Source organism: Nesoenas mayeri, assembly GCF_963082525.1.
Source record: "Nesoenas mayeri genome assembly, chromosome: 18".
Classification (NCBI taxonomy): Eukaryota; Metazoa; Chordata; class Aves; order Columbiformes; family Columbidae; genus Nesoenas; species Nesoenas mayeri.
This window is the reverse complement of record NC_137566.1, coordinates 8,610,347-8,625,201: the sequence shown is the minus strand read 5'-3', so window position 1 is coordinate 8,625,201 and position 14,855 is coordinate 8,610,347. Positions and strand designations below refer to the sequence as shown.

Here is a 14,855-nt window from a genome sequence, read left to right as displayed (position 1 = left end):
CAAAGCTGTGACACCGCCGGCGGAGGAGCCTCTATAATCCGAGAATTGGCTACTTTTTGCATTTTCCACCCGTCGTTTCTTTCTGTTATTATTGTAATTTTTGTGCGAAAGGAAGTTATGAACAACTGCAAGTCAGGAAGTGGAAATCCACACCGGTTGTGACAAGCTGGGGCTAAAAACTATTTCATTATTTATATAGATGTGTCTATCAACATTCTGCTTTTCATCCAAAGAATAAAGGGAAATACCGGCTGGTCCTATGTTTGACGGTGAATGACAGACTGCATCTGAGGAAAGGAAGGACTAAATATATCAGCTAAGAACACCACCGTTATTTATTGAACTCAAGAGACATTTTTTTTAACCCAAAGACTGTTTGAGGGAGAGAGTTAATGGGTCATTAAAAGGGGAAAAAAAACATTTAAAGGCCCCTTTGCTTCTGAAGTGCAGCTAACCTCAAAATAGGAGCAGTACTTGTAAGACAGATACTCAAATTAAGGCTTTACGTGATAAATTTTCTATCCTATGGATATCGGTTTTGAGATTACAAACTAAGAAGATCTGTAATTGATCTAGCACTAGATAATTTCAATGCCTAATATTCCCCAGGATTGCTGGAGTACCCTCGGAGCTGCGTCGGACTGTACTCGGGTTATGCCATGGGCTGTATTCAGAGCATTAGCTGCAAATCCAAAGTTTTCCGGGAAAGTATTTCAGTGATTGAAGTCAAAGCCTCCATCGATCCCATTCCCACCAGCATCGACGAGTCCTCCAGCGTGGTCCTGCGCTACCGGACCCCTCACTTCCGAGCCTCTGCACAAGTCCTGGTGCCCCCTATTCCCAAGAAGGAGACCTGGATCGTGGGCTGGATCCAGGCTTGCAGCCACATGGAATTTTACAATCACTACGGGGAACAGGGAATGTAAGTATTTCCAAAAGCGCGTGCGGGTGCGTTTCTCCAGCGGGGAGAAACAGCGGGAGGATCACGGCCTGGCTGGGAAATACTGGATTAATCCAAAAATTAAAATCCAGTAGGTTTGATCCTAAAACCCAGCTCTTCTGAAACTTAACAGGACTTTCTGATATGTTTAAAATACAGGAGAGCTTGTCTCTGCCCCTCTAAAGGAGTGCGTGCCCTTCTCTTCTAAAGGGAATATGCCCAAGCCCCAACCAAAACCTACTTGTTCTGTTAGGAACCCAAAAGCAACACTATATTTCATAACAGCTTTTGAGGAGCACTGGAGATCCTGAAATCACTATCGTTGATGCGCCTTTTACCCGAGGGGTTCCCCTGATGGCCGGCTTCTCCCTTTGGCATTGATCCCCATCCCCGACGGGGTAAAAACGCACATTAACGAGCCCCGGGGAAACTCAAGGGCTGACACTTGTGGCTCGGTGCCGACCCCAGCGTGCGGTGCTGCTGCTGCAGTGGGCCATGGCGTGAGCTCCGCAGCCCACCAGCTCTAGGAACAGACTTTTAACGTCACAGGAGAAATCCTGCATGCTTTGCCCATGGTAGCAGGCAGCCAACAGGGAAAGAACAAGGTGGATTTAACCCACTGATAATGAAACCCTTTGCATCACCTTGGAGCAGGGTGAAAATTTCACTTTACCATCATTTTAAACAATGTAAGGGTGGGAATGTGTAGGTATCTGTAGTCAGGTAGGGGGAATTTAGGGGCTGTTTGCACACTAAAACCCCAGTGTTACAGGTCAGACAGTCATAGTGAGACAGCAGTGAGTCAAATTAAAATGTCACCTCCCTACTGTGAAAAGTCATCTCTCCCCAGTGCCCCACCAGTCACCAAACGCTGGTGCAAGCTTTGGCCTGCAATTAAACCAGCAACAGCACCTGATCTCCGGATGCCTGCACAGAGCAGCAATTCTGCAACTCACGGTGCTGGGCAGCACCGGGTGCAGCCTCCTGGTGCAGCAGAAATCTGTCTGTCCAGCCACAGGGACAAAACTCGACCGCAGAGCTGGCAGATGGTTTGGTGGCTGGAGGTGCCGACGCTGTCTTTGGGGGCAAGGGAGAAAGGACGGGTTCTCAGATGTAAAGCTAATACACGTTGTAAGATGTGGACCAGAGGGAAGGGCACGCCGAGGAGCAGCCCTAAGTGACAGACTGTCCCCTCCTTCTGTCCCCGTGTCCCCTCTCTGCTCAAGCAGAAAGTGCCTTGAGAAGCAAACTAGCACCTGGCAAACCCCAGCAGCGAGGCTCAGCAAAGGACAAGACCAGCTTATCTTGATTTTAAAAGTACTTACAACAGGCCCGAAATCTGTAGGTCTTTTGGCTCCATCACCATCTTCAGCAAGGACAATTTGTTGCTCAGATGTTCCCAATTCCAGGCCTTCGGGATTTGTATGTGTAATTCTCAGGCTCATTTAGAAATCCTGTCTTTAACAGCCAGCTGCAAAGGAAAAAAAAGAGAAGTCCACTGTGTATAAATACAGCTCACATGCACCGAATGAAGAGGACCGGGCAGAAAGCTATTCTGCTAGTGCTGCAAACCTCAACACATCCTTTTAATTCTCTGCACCTGAGTTCCCCTGTGTTTAAAAGGATGATTTGGTACAGTCTTCCCTTGCTGGAATGCTTTGAGGCAAAAAAAGTTGTCTCTACAAGCTAAGTGCTGTAAACAGGTAGTCAGATTTAAATATTGCAGCTGTGTAGAAGAGATATTAGCCAGAAAATCATGGAAACAAAGATTTATTATTTTTCCCTATGAGGTTCACTGACATTTAATTGATATAAAAAAGAGTTACCCAAACATAAGGAGGAATCGGTCTGTGCCGCCACTCTCTTTCTGTAGACCATCGCCATCTCAAAGCTATAAATAAAGGTGTTTGGGGGCAAAGGCTTCTTTTTAATGCCATTGAAACATGCTCTTGGAAGACCTTTAAGTAGAGAGAGACCTGTCTGAAAGGATGGGCCAAGCCTTTAGCTGGTGTAACTCGACATAATCCCACTGACCTCCATAGAGCTACGCTGATTTATGCCAACAGAGTGTTTGTCCCAACTTTCCATGATGAAGAGACTACTGCAACACACATATTTTTAATTACTGGCGTGACAGGCAAACAGAAAACTCCAAATAATAATAATAATAAAAAAAACCCAGTCGGTCAACCAGAGCATTAATAGTTACAGCAGGCTTTGGATTAATTTTTCACTTTTATGCTCGAAGTTGTTAGCTGTGCATAAGCTGGCCATTATGTTGAGGACAGAAACAGCTGAGAAATACTGGAGCAGATGGAGCTGTGCATAACGCTCCTATAGGGATGTTAGCTACAGAAGGGATAATTTAGACACACACGTTTAAAGTGGCACTGACAATTTTGGGGGCTAAATGCAGTATTTTTAAAGGAAAATAAAGCTCGGATAACATGTCAATGCTGGAATAATTTTACATGCAAGTCAGTGGGTGCTGCTGGGAACATGAAACCCCCAGTGTGAGGATGCAGACGTGCTCTCTGACCCCCCGCTCTGTGCAGAACTGGGGCAAACTCCCCTTTATCCCCATGGCTGGTGTCACTGCTCCCCCCGAGCAGGGTTTCACCCCAAACCCTCAAGGGAAGGATGCTGCTGTGCAGCGGGAGGCAGCAGGATCAGGCCTCAGAGCTCTGACCTGTGCGGTGGGACCAGTTCCCCACTGGGATTTCCTGGGCTGGGTGCTGGTTTCTGCCCCGGGTTGTGCAGCAGCTGCTGGGACCCGTGTCAGCAGCCAGGCGATGTGGGAATGGCATCACCCAGCCTTGTTTCTGCATCTCCATGGAGATGTGCGAGAAGTGATGCAGATGGAGATATGCAAAACGGAGAGATAAATAAATCAGAGTTTGAATATGATCAGCCAAGGATTTGGAGAAGTTTCAGGTATATATTTCTGCCCAGAAGGACCCGATGGGGCAGCTGGGCAGCATTACATCATCGCTTTACCTTACCAGGCATCTCGCTCTGGTGAGATTAAATCTTCCATGCCCTGCAGCAGAGACACAATGAACTCGAGAAATCGACTTGTCAAGAGAATAAACCCCGGTCCTCGGGAGGGAAAACACGATCAAAACCAGATTCACCAAAGGAAAAAAGGTTTTGCTTTCGATGGGAAGCGAAGGGAGATCAGTTTGCCATGGGAATTCACTGAGATACCCCACAGGGGTTTAGAGGAAAAGGCTTTGCTGCCCTTGTATGTCCCCTGGCCCTTACCTGCACTGTGAGCTCTCATCTTAGCCCAGTTAAATGGGATCTCCAGTCTGACTTGAGCCTGCTCAGCTAAACCAGCAGAAAATCATCACTTTTCCTTAGTTGCAGTTTTCTCCTAGTTTTACCCCCTGAACCAACATGCACCAAACATCACTGCCGGTTTGAGAACAGAGGCAGGAATGTGCAGCTGGAGGATGGGGGAAGAGGGACCACAGCAGCGCGGCTGCGACAGCGGGGGAACAACAGCTTAAATTTCCTTCCTGTTCTTCGCCGTGACCCTGGCTTGAATTGCTTGATGTGCCGGAGTAGGTGAGAGGGGCGCTGTGAAGGACAATTTAAAATTAAACAGCTTTGAATATCAGGTTTTCTTTCTTTCAGCCGGTCGCAGGCACAGGGGGGCAGGTAGGAGCAGGGATGTGAAATACCTGGAACAGCTTTTCACTGCGCCCACACATCGCGCTGGTACCTGCACAGAGTCTGCGTGGGGCTTCTCTGAATCAGGGAGCTGGTGGAAAGGTTGGGTGTTGGGAAGCACAAGGTTACGCAAATCCAGCTGGCCTGTGACTGGCTTTAAGGAGCTGGGGCTGAGGATGCACTAGTGCCCATGCCTGTCTGAAGAGGTTAAATGAATATACACGCGTCTGCGCTGGATGCAGCGGGTTGGATTTGCTGTCGCTGCCCAGGCTGCTGCAGCCATTGCTTTGGCTTTTGTGGTGGGGCAGCACCTGGAGGGCTGGGGAGAAGCTGGAGACTTCATTTTGAGTGGCAGAATAGGAAGAAATGCATCCAAATGAGAATTAGGAGGATAAAACTAAAGCTGCTTGGCTGTCAGCAGCAGGGCTACGGTTGTGCCACAAGGAATAGTTCAAAGTTCCTTCTCCTGGTAGCAAGGAGACATTTGTTAAGAGAGGTTTGTTGGCAACTCCAGTCTCTGGTGGTGCCAATACAGACTCTGAAGGTTTCTGAAGCAGCAGAAGCAGGCTTGTCAGTATTACAAGCCAGAATCTACTGATTTTGGAGCCGATCAGCTCTAGTGAATCCATGAAACCAGATAGGTTGGTTTCTATTCACGCCTCTTCCCTGCTATTGTCAGCAAAGTGTTTACTGGGCACTTTCTGATCTTTCCTTGGCTCGACACCACCGCAGAAAGATGCTGATGCAGCCAAAGATCATTCCACAGCATTCTTTCCAAAAATCATCCAGAAGAGCAGTTGTTGGCCTGTTATTTAACATGGACAGGCTGTGCAAACAAGGGCTGCTCACCTGGCTGGCATGCAGGTGTTGCTGTAGCAGCGGGCGAAGAGCAACCACAGCAGCACCAACCGTCGGGCAGCCTGTGCTTTTGCTCCAGTCATGGGACCATCATAAGGCCTCATTTTTCTTCTCATTTCTAAGCTGCACAGACACAGCGTGACGGTTTTGAAACCCCGGGGTTAACCACACTCGCTAGAATGAGGCACCACAGAGAAACACAGGCCAGTTTCTTCTTCCCCATTGCTGCCCACGCCTTCCCTGCAGCAGGATGCTCTGCTGAGCCGCCCCGGTGCAGCCGCGCTCAGCTTCGTGGTGGGGTTTCCCAGGCTCTGCAGACAGCACCCTGCCTTCAGCAACCATTATAACTCCACCATTTTGCTCTCGTTTAAACCCTGGGCAAATCCTGAGGAAGTCCTGTAATTCTGTACTGGTCTGGGGTCAGATACATCTACTGGGAATGAAGATGGGGACAAGCCGCTCTGAGTTGCCCTGCAGTTTCTGAGCAGCCTGTACCTGATTCTTCTGCCATTCACCCACCTGAATAGGCTGGAGGAGCCTTGGGGGGGTTATCAGCCTCTTGTAGCATCTCAGGTCCCGGTTTGGCGCCTCCACACGCGCAGAGATGCTGTGGCTGCACCTTAGCACCATGCATGTCACAGAGCAAACCTCCAGCAAACTGTCACATCTCATCCCGGGGTGACAGCCAAGCTGAGTAGCAGCCACTGTCTGAATGGAAAGTAATCCTGAACCATCTGCTGAAAGGGAGAGAAAGAGCCCCCAGATGGTGTTTCAGATGCAGGGAGGTGGGGGCTGCAGAGCACGACCTCCGCTCATCTGCCCACCGAGGGCTGAGCTCATCCAGCATCCCCGGAGCTTTTCCTTTCTCAGCTCGTGCTGAAGAGCTTGGGGGACCATGAGCCAGGATGACACTGATTTAGAGAGCAGAGCATATAAACATCTCTCCGTGGCCGGGGGTCCTGGCAGGACTGCTCAGGGATCTCCTTTTGGCTGCCTTTGCTAAAAATTTTTCTTCCAGGGAAAGGACTCCCTCTGCCTGCTGGCTATGAGCTCAAGGAGAGGATTGCTGCAGCTGCGGTGCCGTAGCTGACAGCAGCCCATAAATCTGCGCAGGGAGATGTCACGCTTGCATAACCCCCGGCTGCTGCTAACCCCTGGTCCTACTGTTCAGAGCATCCCTGCATCCTGCAGAGCATCCCTGCATCCCACAGAGCATCCCTGCCTCCCCTGGAGCATCCCTGCATCCCGCAGAGCATCCCCGCATCCCTGTCACACTTAACCTCCCAGGTTCTTCCCAGGATGCCCAACCTGCAAACCAGCTGCCTCCTGCCCTTCACCCAACGCCTTTGTGGCACAGGGGAGATTTTTGCGAGGAGCCCTGCTCGCATGAAAAAAGATAAATGAGATCTTTAACCCCCCCACGGTATCTTCTAGCGACAGCCAGACATTTACAGCCAACTGCTGAACAATCCAGTGGTTACAAACATGGAGGCACTTCACGGTCATTAACTAATTAACAATCAGAACAGCCTTGTGAGACGATCACATTAGTCCTGGCCAGCAGAGAGAAGCAGCTTGTCCCAAACCTATGTCAGAGCCAGCTGGGCCTGATTCGTGCCCCCCCCCTTCACCCAGCTGCAGCCCCCACTTCAGCCAAGGGGCTATTTTAAGCCACAGCACAGACTTATTAAAAGCTTGGACTGTTCCCCTGACGAGCCCAAGCGCGTCCCCTCTGTCTCCCTCCCAAGATAACCCGTGTCGCAGCAGGAGCCGCGGCGCTGGGGGGGCTGGTGCTCAGCCCCACGGTGGGGTCAAGTGCAAATGCCAGGCTGGGAGCCGCCACACAGCCTCTCCTGCCACCTCGGTGTCAGGGACACCCTCTCCGAGCAGCAGGGAGGGCTGGTTGGTAAGCAAGAGGCAGAAGGTACATTAGAGCCACCTCTGCCAGCCTGTTTTTTAAAAGAATGTCCTTAAAATACCTGCCGTGCGCTGAGCACATGGTGTGTGGTTATGCCATCCTGGCGCCTTTGCTCTGCAAATATCTAACCTTTTTTTCTGAGACGTTTGCAGCAGTCTGCTTCTATTGGCACATCTAATCTTAAGAATTAAATTGGAAGTTAATAAAAATATATATATATATATATCCCAGTTGTGCATCAAGCATTACAAGGTGCCAGAGGACCATTTCCACTTGTTTTCTTGCTAGAAAGACTGACCTTTCTGTCAGTCCCGCAAGCGCAGCGCGCAGACGCCCGGCTCAGGCAGTTTTACAGGCTGGCTGACCTCGGTTCCTCTGATCACTGTAACACCATCCGCAGCCCCGAGCCGCGTGTGCAGCCTTTGAACAGGGTCCCTGCTCGGGCTGCAGGAGGATGAGTTACACGGCACACAGGGGGAGGGAAAGGGGCTTATCCAGAGAGCAAATGAGTGTTTGCAGGTAGGGAGTGAAAAGAAAGAACGGAGTGGGGCAGTGGGAAGCTTTATGGTCTGGTTGAGTTACAGAATCGTAGAATAATTTTGGTAGGAAGAGACCCTCAAGATCATTGAGTCCAACCGTTCCCCCAGCCCTGGTACTGCCCAATGTCCTGAGAACCTCATCTCTGTCTGTCCAGCCCTCCAGGGATGGTGACTCCAGCACTGCCCTGGGCATCCTGTTCCAATGCCCGACAGCCCTTTGGGGAAGAAATTATTCCCAAGATCCAATCTAAATCTCCTCTGGTGCAACTTGAGTCTGTTTCCTCTCATCCTATCACTTGTTACTTGGGAGAAGTCCTTGATTTTACTTCCACCCCTGAGGTCTTCTGCCACCTCACCCCCAGGGCCAGCTCTGAGCTTGTCCATTTTTCTGCTGACACGGGTGATTTTGGGCTTTTGAGAGGGAGAAACTGAGCCCTGAGCCCCATTCTCACCAGCACAAGAGTCAGGGGATCCTGACCACAGCGCTGGAGCGAGTCCCTCTGCTCAGACAGCAAGAAGGTCCCTGCAGCGCTGGATTTGCTCCAACGCCGGAGCTGTCCTGAGCACCCACCCTTTGCAGCCTCATGTAAACACCGACATATTTTAAACCACTCCAGGTGGCCACCGATCCCCGCAAGGACAAGTCTGGTGGTGGTTCTTTGGTGGTGTTTAACAGCAGGACAGATTTTCCTGATCAGTCCTGGAAGTTTGCAGACACAGATTTAAAGGCAGGGATGAGCTCCTTCAGCAGGATGGCACGAAAGGCACAAATTCCAGTAAAAGCAAAAGGGGGAATGCACTAAAAACTCCTTCCTGTCTTTCCATCATCTGTCTTTCCTTGAAGTCCAGCATTTTTCTAAACAAATTAATTAATGCATTATCCATAATTTGTTGTCGATTGTGGCAGGTCAAGTTGGGAGCTTCCAGATCTACTGGACGGTAAAATCCAGGCCATCAGTGACTCAGACGGAGTGAACTACCCCTGGTATGGAAACACGACAGAAACCTACACCATCGTGGGGCCCACCAAGAAGGAGTCCAAGTTCAACATCAGCATGAACGACAACTTCTACCCCAGCGTGACGTGGGCGGTGCCCGTCAGCGAGAGCAACGTGGCCAAACTGACGAGCATCCACCGGGATCAAAGCTTCACCACCTGGCTGGTGGCCACCAACACGGCCACCAACGAAATGGTGACCTTGCAGACTATCAAATGGCGCATGAGGCTGGGCATCGAGGTGAATCCCAGCAGACCCTTGGGGCAGCGTGCCAAGCTGCAGGAACCCTCTGCTCAAGAGCAGCCCCAGGTCCTTAGCAAGAATGAGCCAATACCACCTAGTGCCCTTGTCAAACCCAATGCCAATGATGCTCAGGTACTCATGTGGAGGCCAAAGGATGGACCACCACTTGTGGTGATACCTCCGAAACACCGATAATACAAACCTGACGTCCCGGCACCAAAACGGAGGGGAAAAAAGAAAAAAAAAAAGGCAAAACAATCACTTAAGTATTAGAACACACATGTATAATGAGCAAAATAAAAATGCACTTTTTATTCATTCAACAAATGCAACCATTCTACCTTCTCCCATTGGGACGGATTTCACTGTGCTAAAGCTAAAGAGGAGACCTGTGACGGGGTCTGTCTCATCACTGGATTCCTAAGGGAAGAATCTGACACTGATGTCTACCCGTATAGCTTTTTATTTTTCTTCCCTATCTTAGTTACTGTTTGAACTCAGTCTCATTAGCTTGTCCAGACTGCCCAGAACAATAAGAACATTTTATTTGGGATTTTAAGGTTATTTTTTTTTTCTTTTCGATTGAGAACAAAAGTTCCCGGAGCAAGAAGTTGACTATTTAAGATAAGGATTTTTTTTTTTAAGCTGTAAGGTTCTGAGTTGCAAATCCAAGTCATGCGGCCTTATGTAGACTTTGCTTTGCATTGCCAAACTTTTGCCTTAAAGCTATGTTTGAAAAACAACAAAACCACCACCAGGCAGAATGGCCTTTCTACAGAATTTTTTGGGAGAAAGTTTTGGAACAAGGAGTAGATTTCCGATGTGCCACAGGCTGATGGATGGAAAGGGCATGAGATTGGAAGAAGCGTGATAAAAAGAGAAAGCAAATCTTCCCAGTTTTAAAACCTGGAACAAGGAAGCATGGAAATAATCTGAGTTTCAAAGCAATGCAAATAACCAACCTGCTGTGGGGTGTCTCTGGAGTGGGAGCTACGAGGCTTCTCCCCACTTTGCAGAAGGGGCAGCAGGGACGTGGGTATCCGCCTCCTGATAGCATCACAATTTGGGATCATCTCACAGCTGGAATTGTGGCCCCGGGAGTCAACATAAATCGAGAAGGGGGGATGTCCCACTGTGTTTGTCTTTAGGACGCAGATGTTTTTGCCCAGCTAGTTCACGGTCTCACCTTCTCATGGCGTAAAAGCCAACGGCTCATGTATCAGCTGTTGTTGGGTGAAGACCTGTTGTCCTGTTTTCCCATAATATCCAAATGACGGTGCTGTAAGAAAAGAGCAGGATATAAAAAAGGATCCTTCTGAAGTCATTGGAGATGCATGGGTGTAAGCAAGGGCAGATCTTATCTACCAAGTCTACCCAGCAATATCCATAATTCAGGAACAGCCACGTCTGGAAATAACAGGCAGCCCTTCCTAGCAAACGGCGGGAGCAAAAGCTACGGAAAACTCTTCTTCCCATGATAACAAATCACATTGGGGTTAGTCAATAACTTTCTTCCAAATGACCTCACGATCTACACGACTGTCAGGAGCGGGGCACACACAGGACCTCGCATTGCCATGCACAGGGAAGGCACGAGCAGGGAGCACCCGAGCCGGGGTGTAGATCCTTGGGTAAATAAGGTGCATTTGGAGCAGGAGGTGGAACCTGTACGTTTTCATAAAGACCAGACGGCTTCAGAGACAAGCAGATGCACTTCTGCAGGGGAAGGGGGCTTGAAGGAGCCGGGTTTGCAGGCAGAGGAGGTTCTGCAGAGGTGGCATCTGGAGCACAGGGTACTGGACAGAGGATCTGCTCTCTTGCTCCAGCACACGGCCTGGGGCAGATCGCTTCCCTCTCTCCTTCCCCTAGAAAATATTTCTTCCTCTTATTAACAATTTGCCTCGAGAGCTGGGACTGAGGAGAGCTCAGCGTGCCAGATACAAGCCTGGCCCTGCTGAGCTGGTCTGAACAGGTCTCACAACCCCACACACGCTGCTCTAAAGGCTCTCCCCTCGGAGAGGCACCACTTCGCTGCTATTGTCACCTTCAACTTCCACACAGGACGTTACCAGCGAGAAATTCTCCCTCCTCCTCTCTCCAAAGCCACACGCACCATCTACTTCGGCAACAGGTTGAACATCACCACCTGGCTGGGGAAAGCACGCCCAGAAGATATGTCCCCCACCGTGATGATCTCAAACCAGCAAAAGAGGATCCTGTGTCCCTGCAGACCCCGTGTCAGGGGAGCTGCCCTCCTCACGCACCGGTTTTCGGAGATGCTCGGCCACAGAGCTGCTCTCTCCAGCGGGCAGGTGTCCGAGGTAGGAAGCCCAGCATTACAAGCAGCTTGCAAACAAATGGACTGGATCAAACCCAAATCCACAAGCCAAAGGTTGCCTAAATCTAGGCTTTGGGACTACAAAGGATGAAGCTAGGGAGACTTTGACTTACACAGTCACTCTGTATTACACTCCATTTTCTTACATGGATTCAAATCCTAACTATAGCTCTACTGGCACAGCCATTTGGGACTTGTCTGTATTTTCTCCTAGGCAATACATGCAAAAGAGGACAAAATGTGAGCTGTGGGTGAATAGCTGATAACGTTTGGATGCATCTTGGCTGCCGCTTAGATGCACTTCTGAGTGGTGCTGTGGATGGGAGCAGAAGGGGTGTGTATGTCTGGTATTCACTTTGTCTCCAGGTGCTGAGTACTTACAGTTCTCACTGATGTCAGCATGGGTCGAAGAAATCGGACCCAGTTGTCTTAATTAGCTGCACGAAGGAATTCCAAGGCAAGATTTCTTCTCAGTCACCAAAAACCACATTCAGGGAACACCTACGTCCTTTTCCACTTAGCTTTGTGTTGGACTTAGTCTCCCCGTACATTAAGTAAATCTGGTTCCTCCTACTCCCTCTACCTGGTGGACTGGATGCATCCATGCAATTTGATAGTAACCTCCTGGCTAATTTGTCCTGTTGCACTGAATAGACCCAGCTGAGCAGTAAATTCAAATTTCACATTGGGGTCGGCTTTGCATGGACTTCTCCCTTCCCAAAGAATGCCTTTCTCCCGTGCCTAGGTTGAAACGTGTCCCTCCACCTCCATTCGCATCACCAGACACAGCATAGGAAAGTGATGCTGCCTCTTTGGAGATCTCATGCGTTGTGATTAAAAGTGATGTTTGTTTTTCTTTCCAATGCTGCTTTGCTACAAAACTGACGGGGACAGATTGAATATAAAAGGGACAGGTGCTATAGACATTGCTGGTTAAGAGCCATGTGGTTAGAATGGGGATTGACAGGGTCCCAAACGGGGCTTAAATGTCTGGGGCCCTGGGGCATCCTGCACTGAGTAAGGTGGTCAATGAGCAGAGGTAAATAAAAAGCATTTTGCAGAACCAGGAGTGCACAAAGGATACGCTGGGAAGGTGATGGGGCACCAACACAGGATCCTGTGAGCTTGTCTCTGCCTCACCTCTCCCGTCAGTGATGCTTTATGGCCCCAAATCACCCCAGGAGCTGAGAGCGTAGCCTGAGCATCCCTGTCCAAATCCCGTAGTGGTCCAGGGCTCATTTCCTACCCTTGACACCGGGATGAGTGTGGCAGGAGAGTGATGGTCCCGCATAGAGTCAACGGAGATCTCGAGCAGCGTTGGGAGGGGTGGACCCGTGGAGAACAAGGCTGGGTTTGGGCAGGGGGGTCGGGCAGGGGCTGCCGAGCCTCGGTGCTGCTGTCCGTCCTGCCCCGGCTCCTGGTGCAGCAATAAGAATTGTCCTTGCAGAGATACTGTGAAAACAAACCCAAGATGTATTGAGTCTGGACACTTACAGAGATGTAAAAAACCCAAACCCCTGCTTTTATAACAGACAGAGAAATAAAGTGAAGTTTTCAAACAGGTCTGCCTGGAGTCGTTTGGGCGGTGGCTGTTTTTAAACAAACGGTTCCACCACCTCTGCACTCACGTTTCAAGGTGACGATAAACACTCTGTTTACCATGAGTGCCTTTTCTCCCCATTTCAGCTCTTATGCCGCATCCAAGCGTGGAGGTTTCTGGTTAAAAATACCAGCCGGCATCCTGCATTTTTCACTGCCAGGCTGCTGTGCATCTTGTGAGTGCAGGATGGAGCTGAGCCGGTTGGCGCGGGCAGCAGCCGAACTTCTGCAAGTTCAGTCTCCTTCTGTTTGCTTATTTAGCACAAGCCTGGTCAGATGTGAGCTGTAAATGCTGCATCTGGAGAGACACAGCAGTTTGGCCAGGCTGCGGTACTCCGGGCAGCAGAGAGCGGCTCTGCCCTTTCCAGCCTGGGCAAACAAGAGGTTAAAAGCTGCAGCAGCATACAACTGGTTTGCAAATACCACGCTGTATTAATTTCGTTATTTCCCCCCTCATTTTTCATATTTAGGTTCAGTAAAGAAAACTGTCGACATCATTTTCAGAGGGCAGGGGGTGCCTGGCCAAGCAGCAGCACAGCTCCCGTGCCATCCCGTTCATCCGCGGGTCCCAACCCCGACACCATCCAGGTCTGTTCTCCAGCTCCTCCTGCCGCGGGCTGGTCCCACCACCAGCTCCCTTCCCACCTGCTGTGCCCCAGGGCAGACACAGGTTGCTCTTTTTTGTTGTTCTGTCAGTAGTTTTGCTGCTCTGATCCACCCTACGAAAAAGCATCAAGGCTTCTCCAAAAAGCAGCAGAACAAAGTTCTGCTGCAAGACGATGCTGCTGCATCCACCAGCTCCCACCCACCACCCCAGGACCCTCCTGCTCAGCTGGGGCTTTCCTGGTGTGTGCCCTGAACACAGGGCTGGAGTGGGGCACCCCCCGACAAGATGCACCTCACATCCGTGTGCCCCATTCACTGCGTCTCCTCGGAGCAAAGAAGAGCCTGTTACAAGCCCATTGTGCCCCTTGAAGGTTGTAGCCAACCTTTGCAGCTCCAGAGCCTTTTGCGCGGTGCTGCCGGGCAATGGGAAGACCTGGTACCATCATCCACAAAGCACAGAGGTGTGTGCCCACATCAGCCACCACATGGTTTGGGAAGCTCCAGCAGCACATCGCAGGGACACAAACCCAAACGCTGCAGGGGAAGGGGAGGAATGAAACGTATGGGAGGTCACGGCTTGAGGAATGTGCACGGATGGAGCCTGAGCGGACGACGGGTTCTGGGTGGGATTCCTTTCCGTGGTGGAAACTCTCCAGCCTCATCTGTTGGTCGCAGGTTAAATTTAGATGTCCTAGTTTGGGAGGGAGGAGTGGGGAGGGGACACCAGCCAACTCACAGCTGTTTTGGGTGACACCCTGAAAGAGCCAAAAGTGCCCGGTCACTTATTGTCTGCACAGGGACCTTCAAAAGCCACCGCAGAAGGGTCAGGAGGACGGTGAGAAGGACATGGGCTGCTGAACCCAGCAGAGCCCAGTTCTGGTGCTTCGGGTAACACCAACCTCCATCCTTCACGGCAGCGCTGAGGCTGCAAATCAAACTTCACCTTTCCTGAGGTTTTGTCGCTTGGCTTCGTGATTTTCCAACCTCGGTTTTAAGCAAACTGAGGCAAGTTCCTTCCTTTGAAGAAATACCCTCTGGTCTCCATGGTCCCCGCTCAAAACTTTTTGCAGGGACTTCCCTCTGCTGATGCAAATCTAGTTTTGTTTCCTATTTCTTCTATCTCCCATCTCGGTGAGCTGTT

The 14,855-nt window shown here is 50.2% G+C and overlaps 1 protein-coding gene across 1 annotated transcript; it reads left to right on the top strand.

Moving 5' to 3' along the window:
• Positions 1 to 591: 591 nt before the first annotated feature.
• On the top strand, positions 592 to 9,816 carry FAM78A (family with sequence similarity 78 member A; the record flags this gene model as incomplete). Its single annotated transcript, XM_080355805.1, is given in 3 exon segments — positions 592 to 636; positions 642 to 922; positions 8,838 to 9,816. Coding segments are annotated over 3 exon segments (855 nt in total). The 3' UTR covers positions 9,367 to 9,816.
• Between the last annotated feature and the right edge of the window lie 5,039 nt (positions 9,817 to 14,855).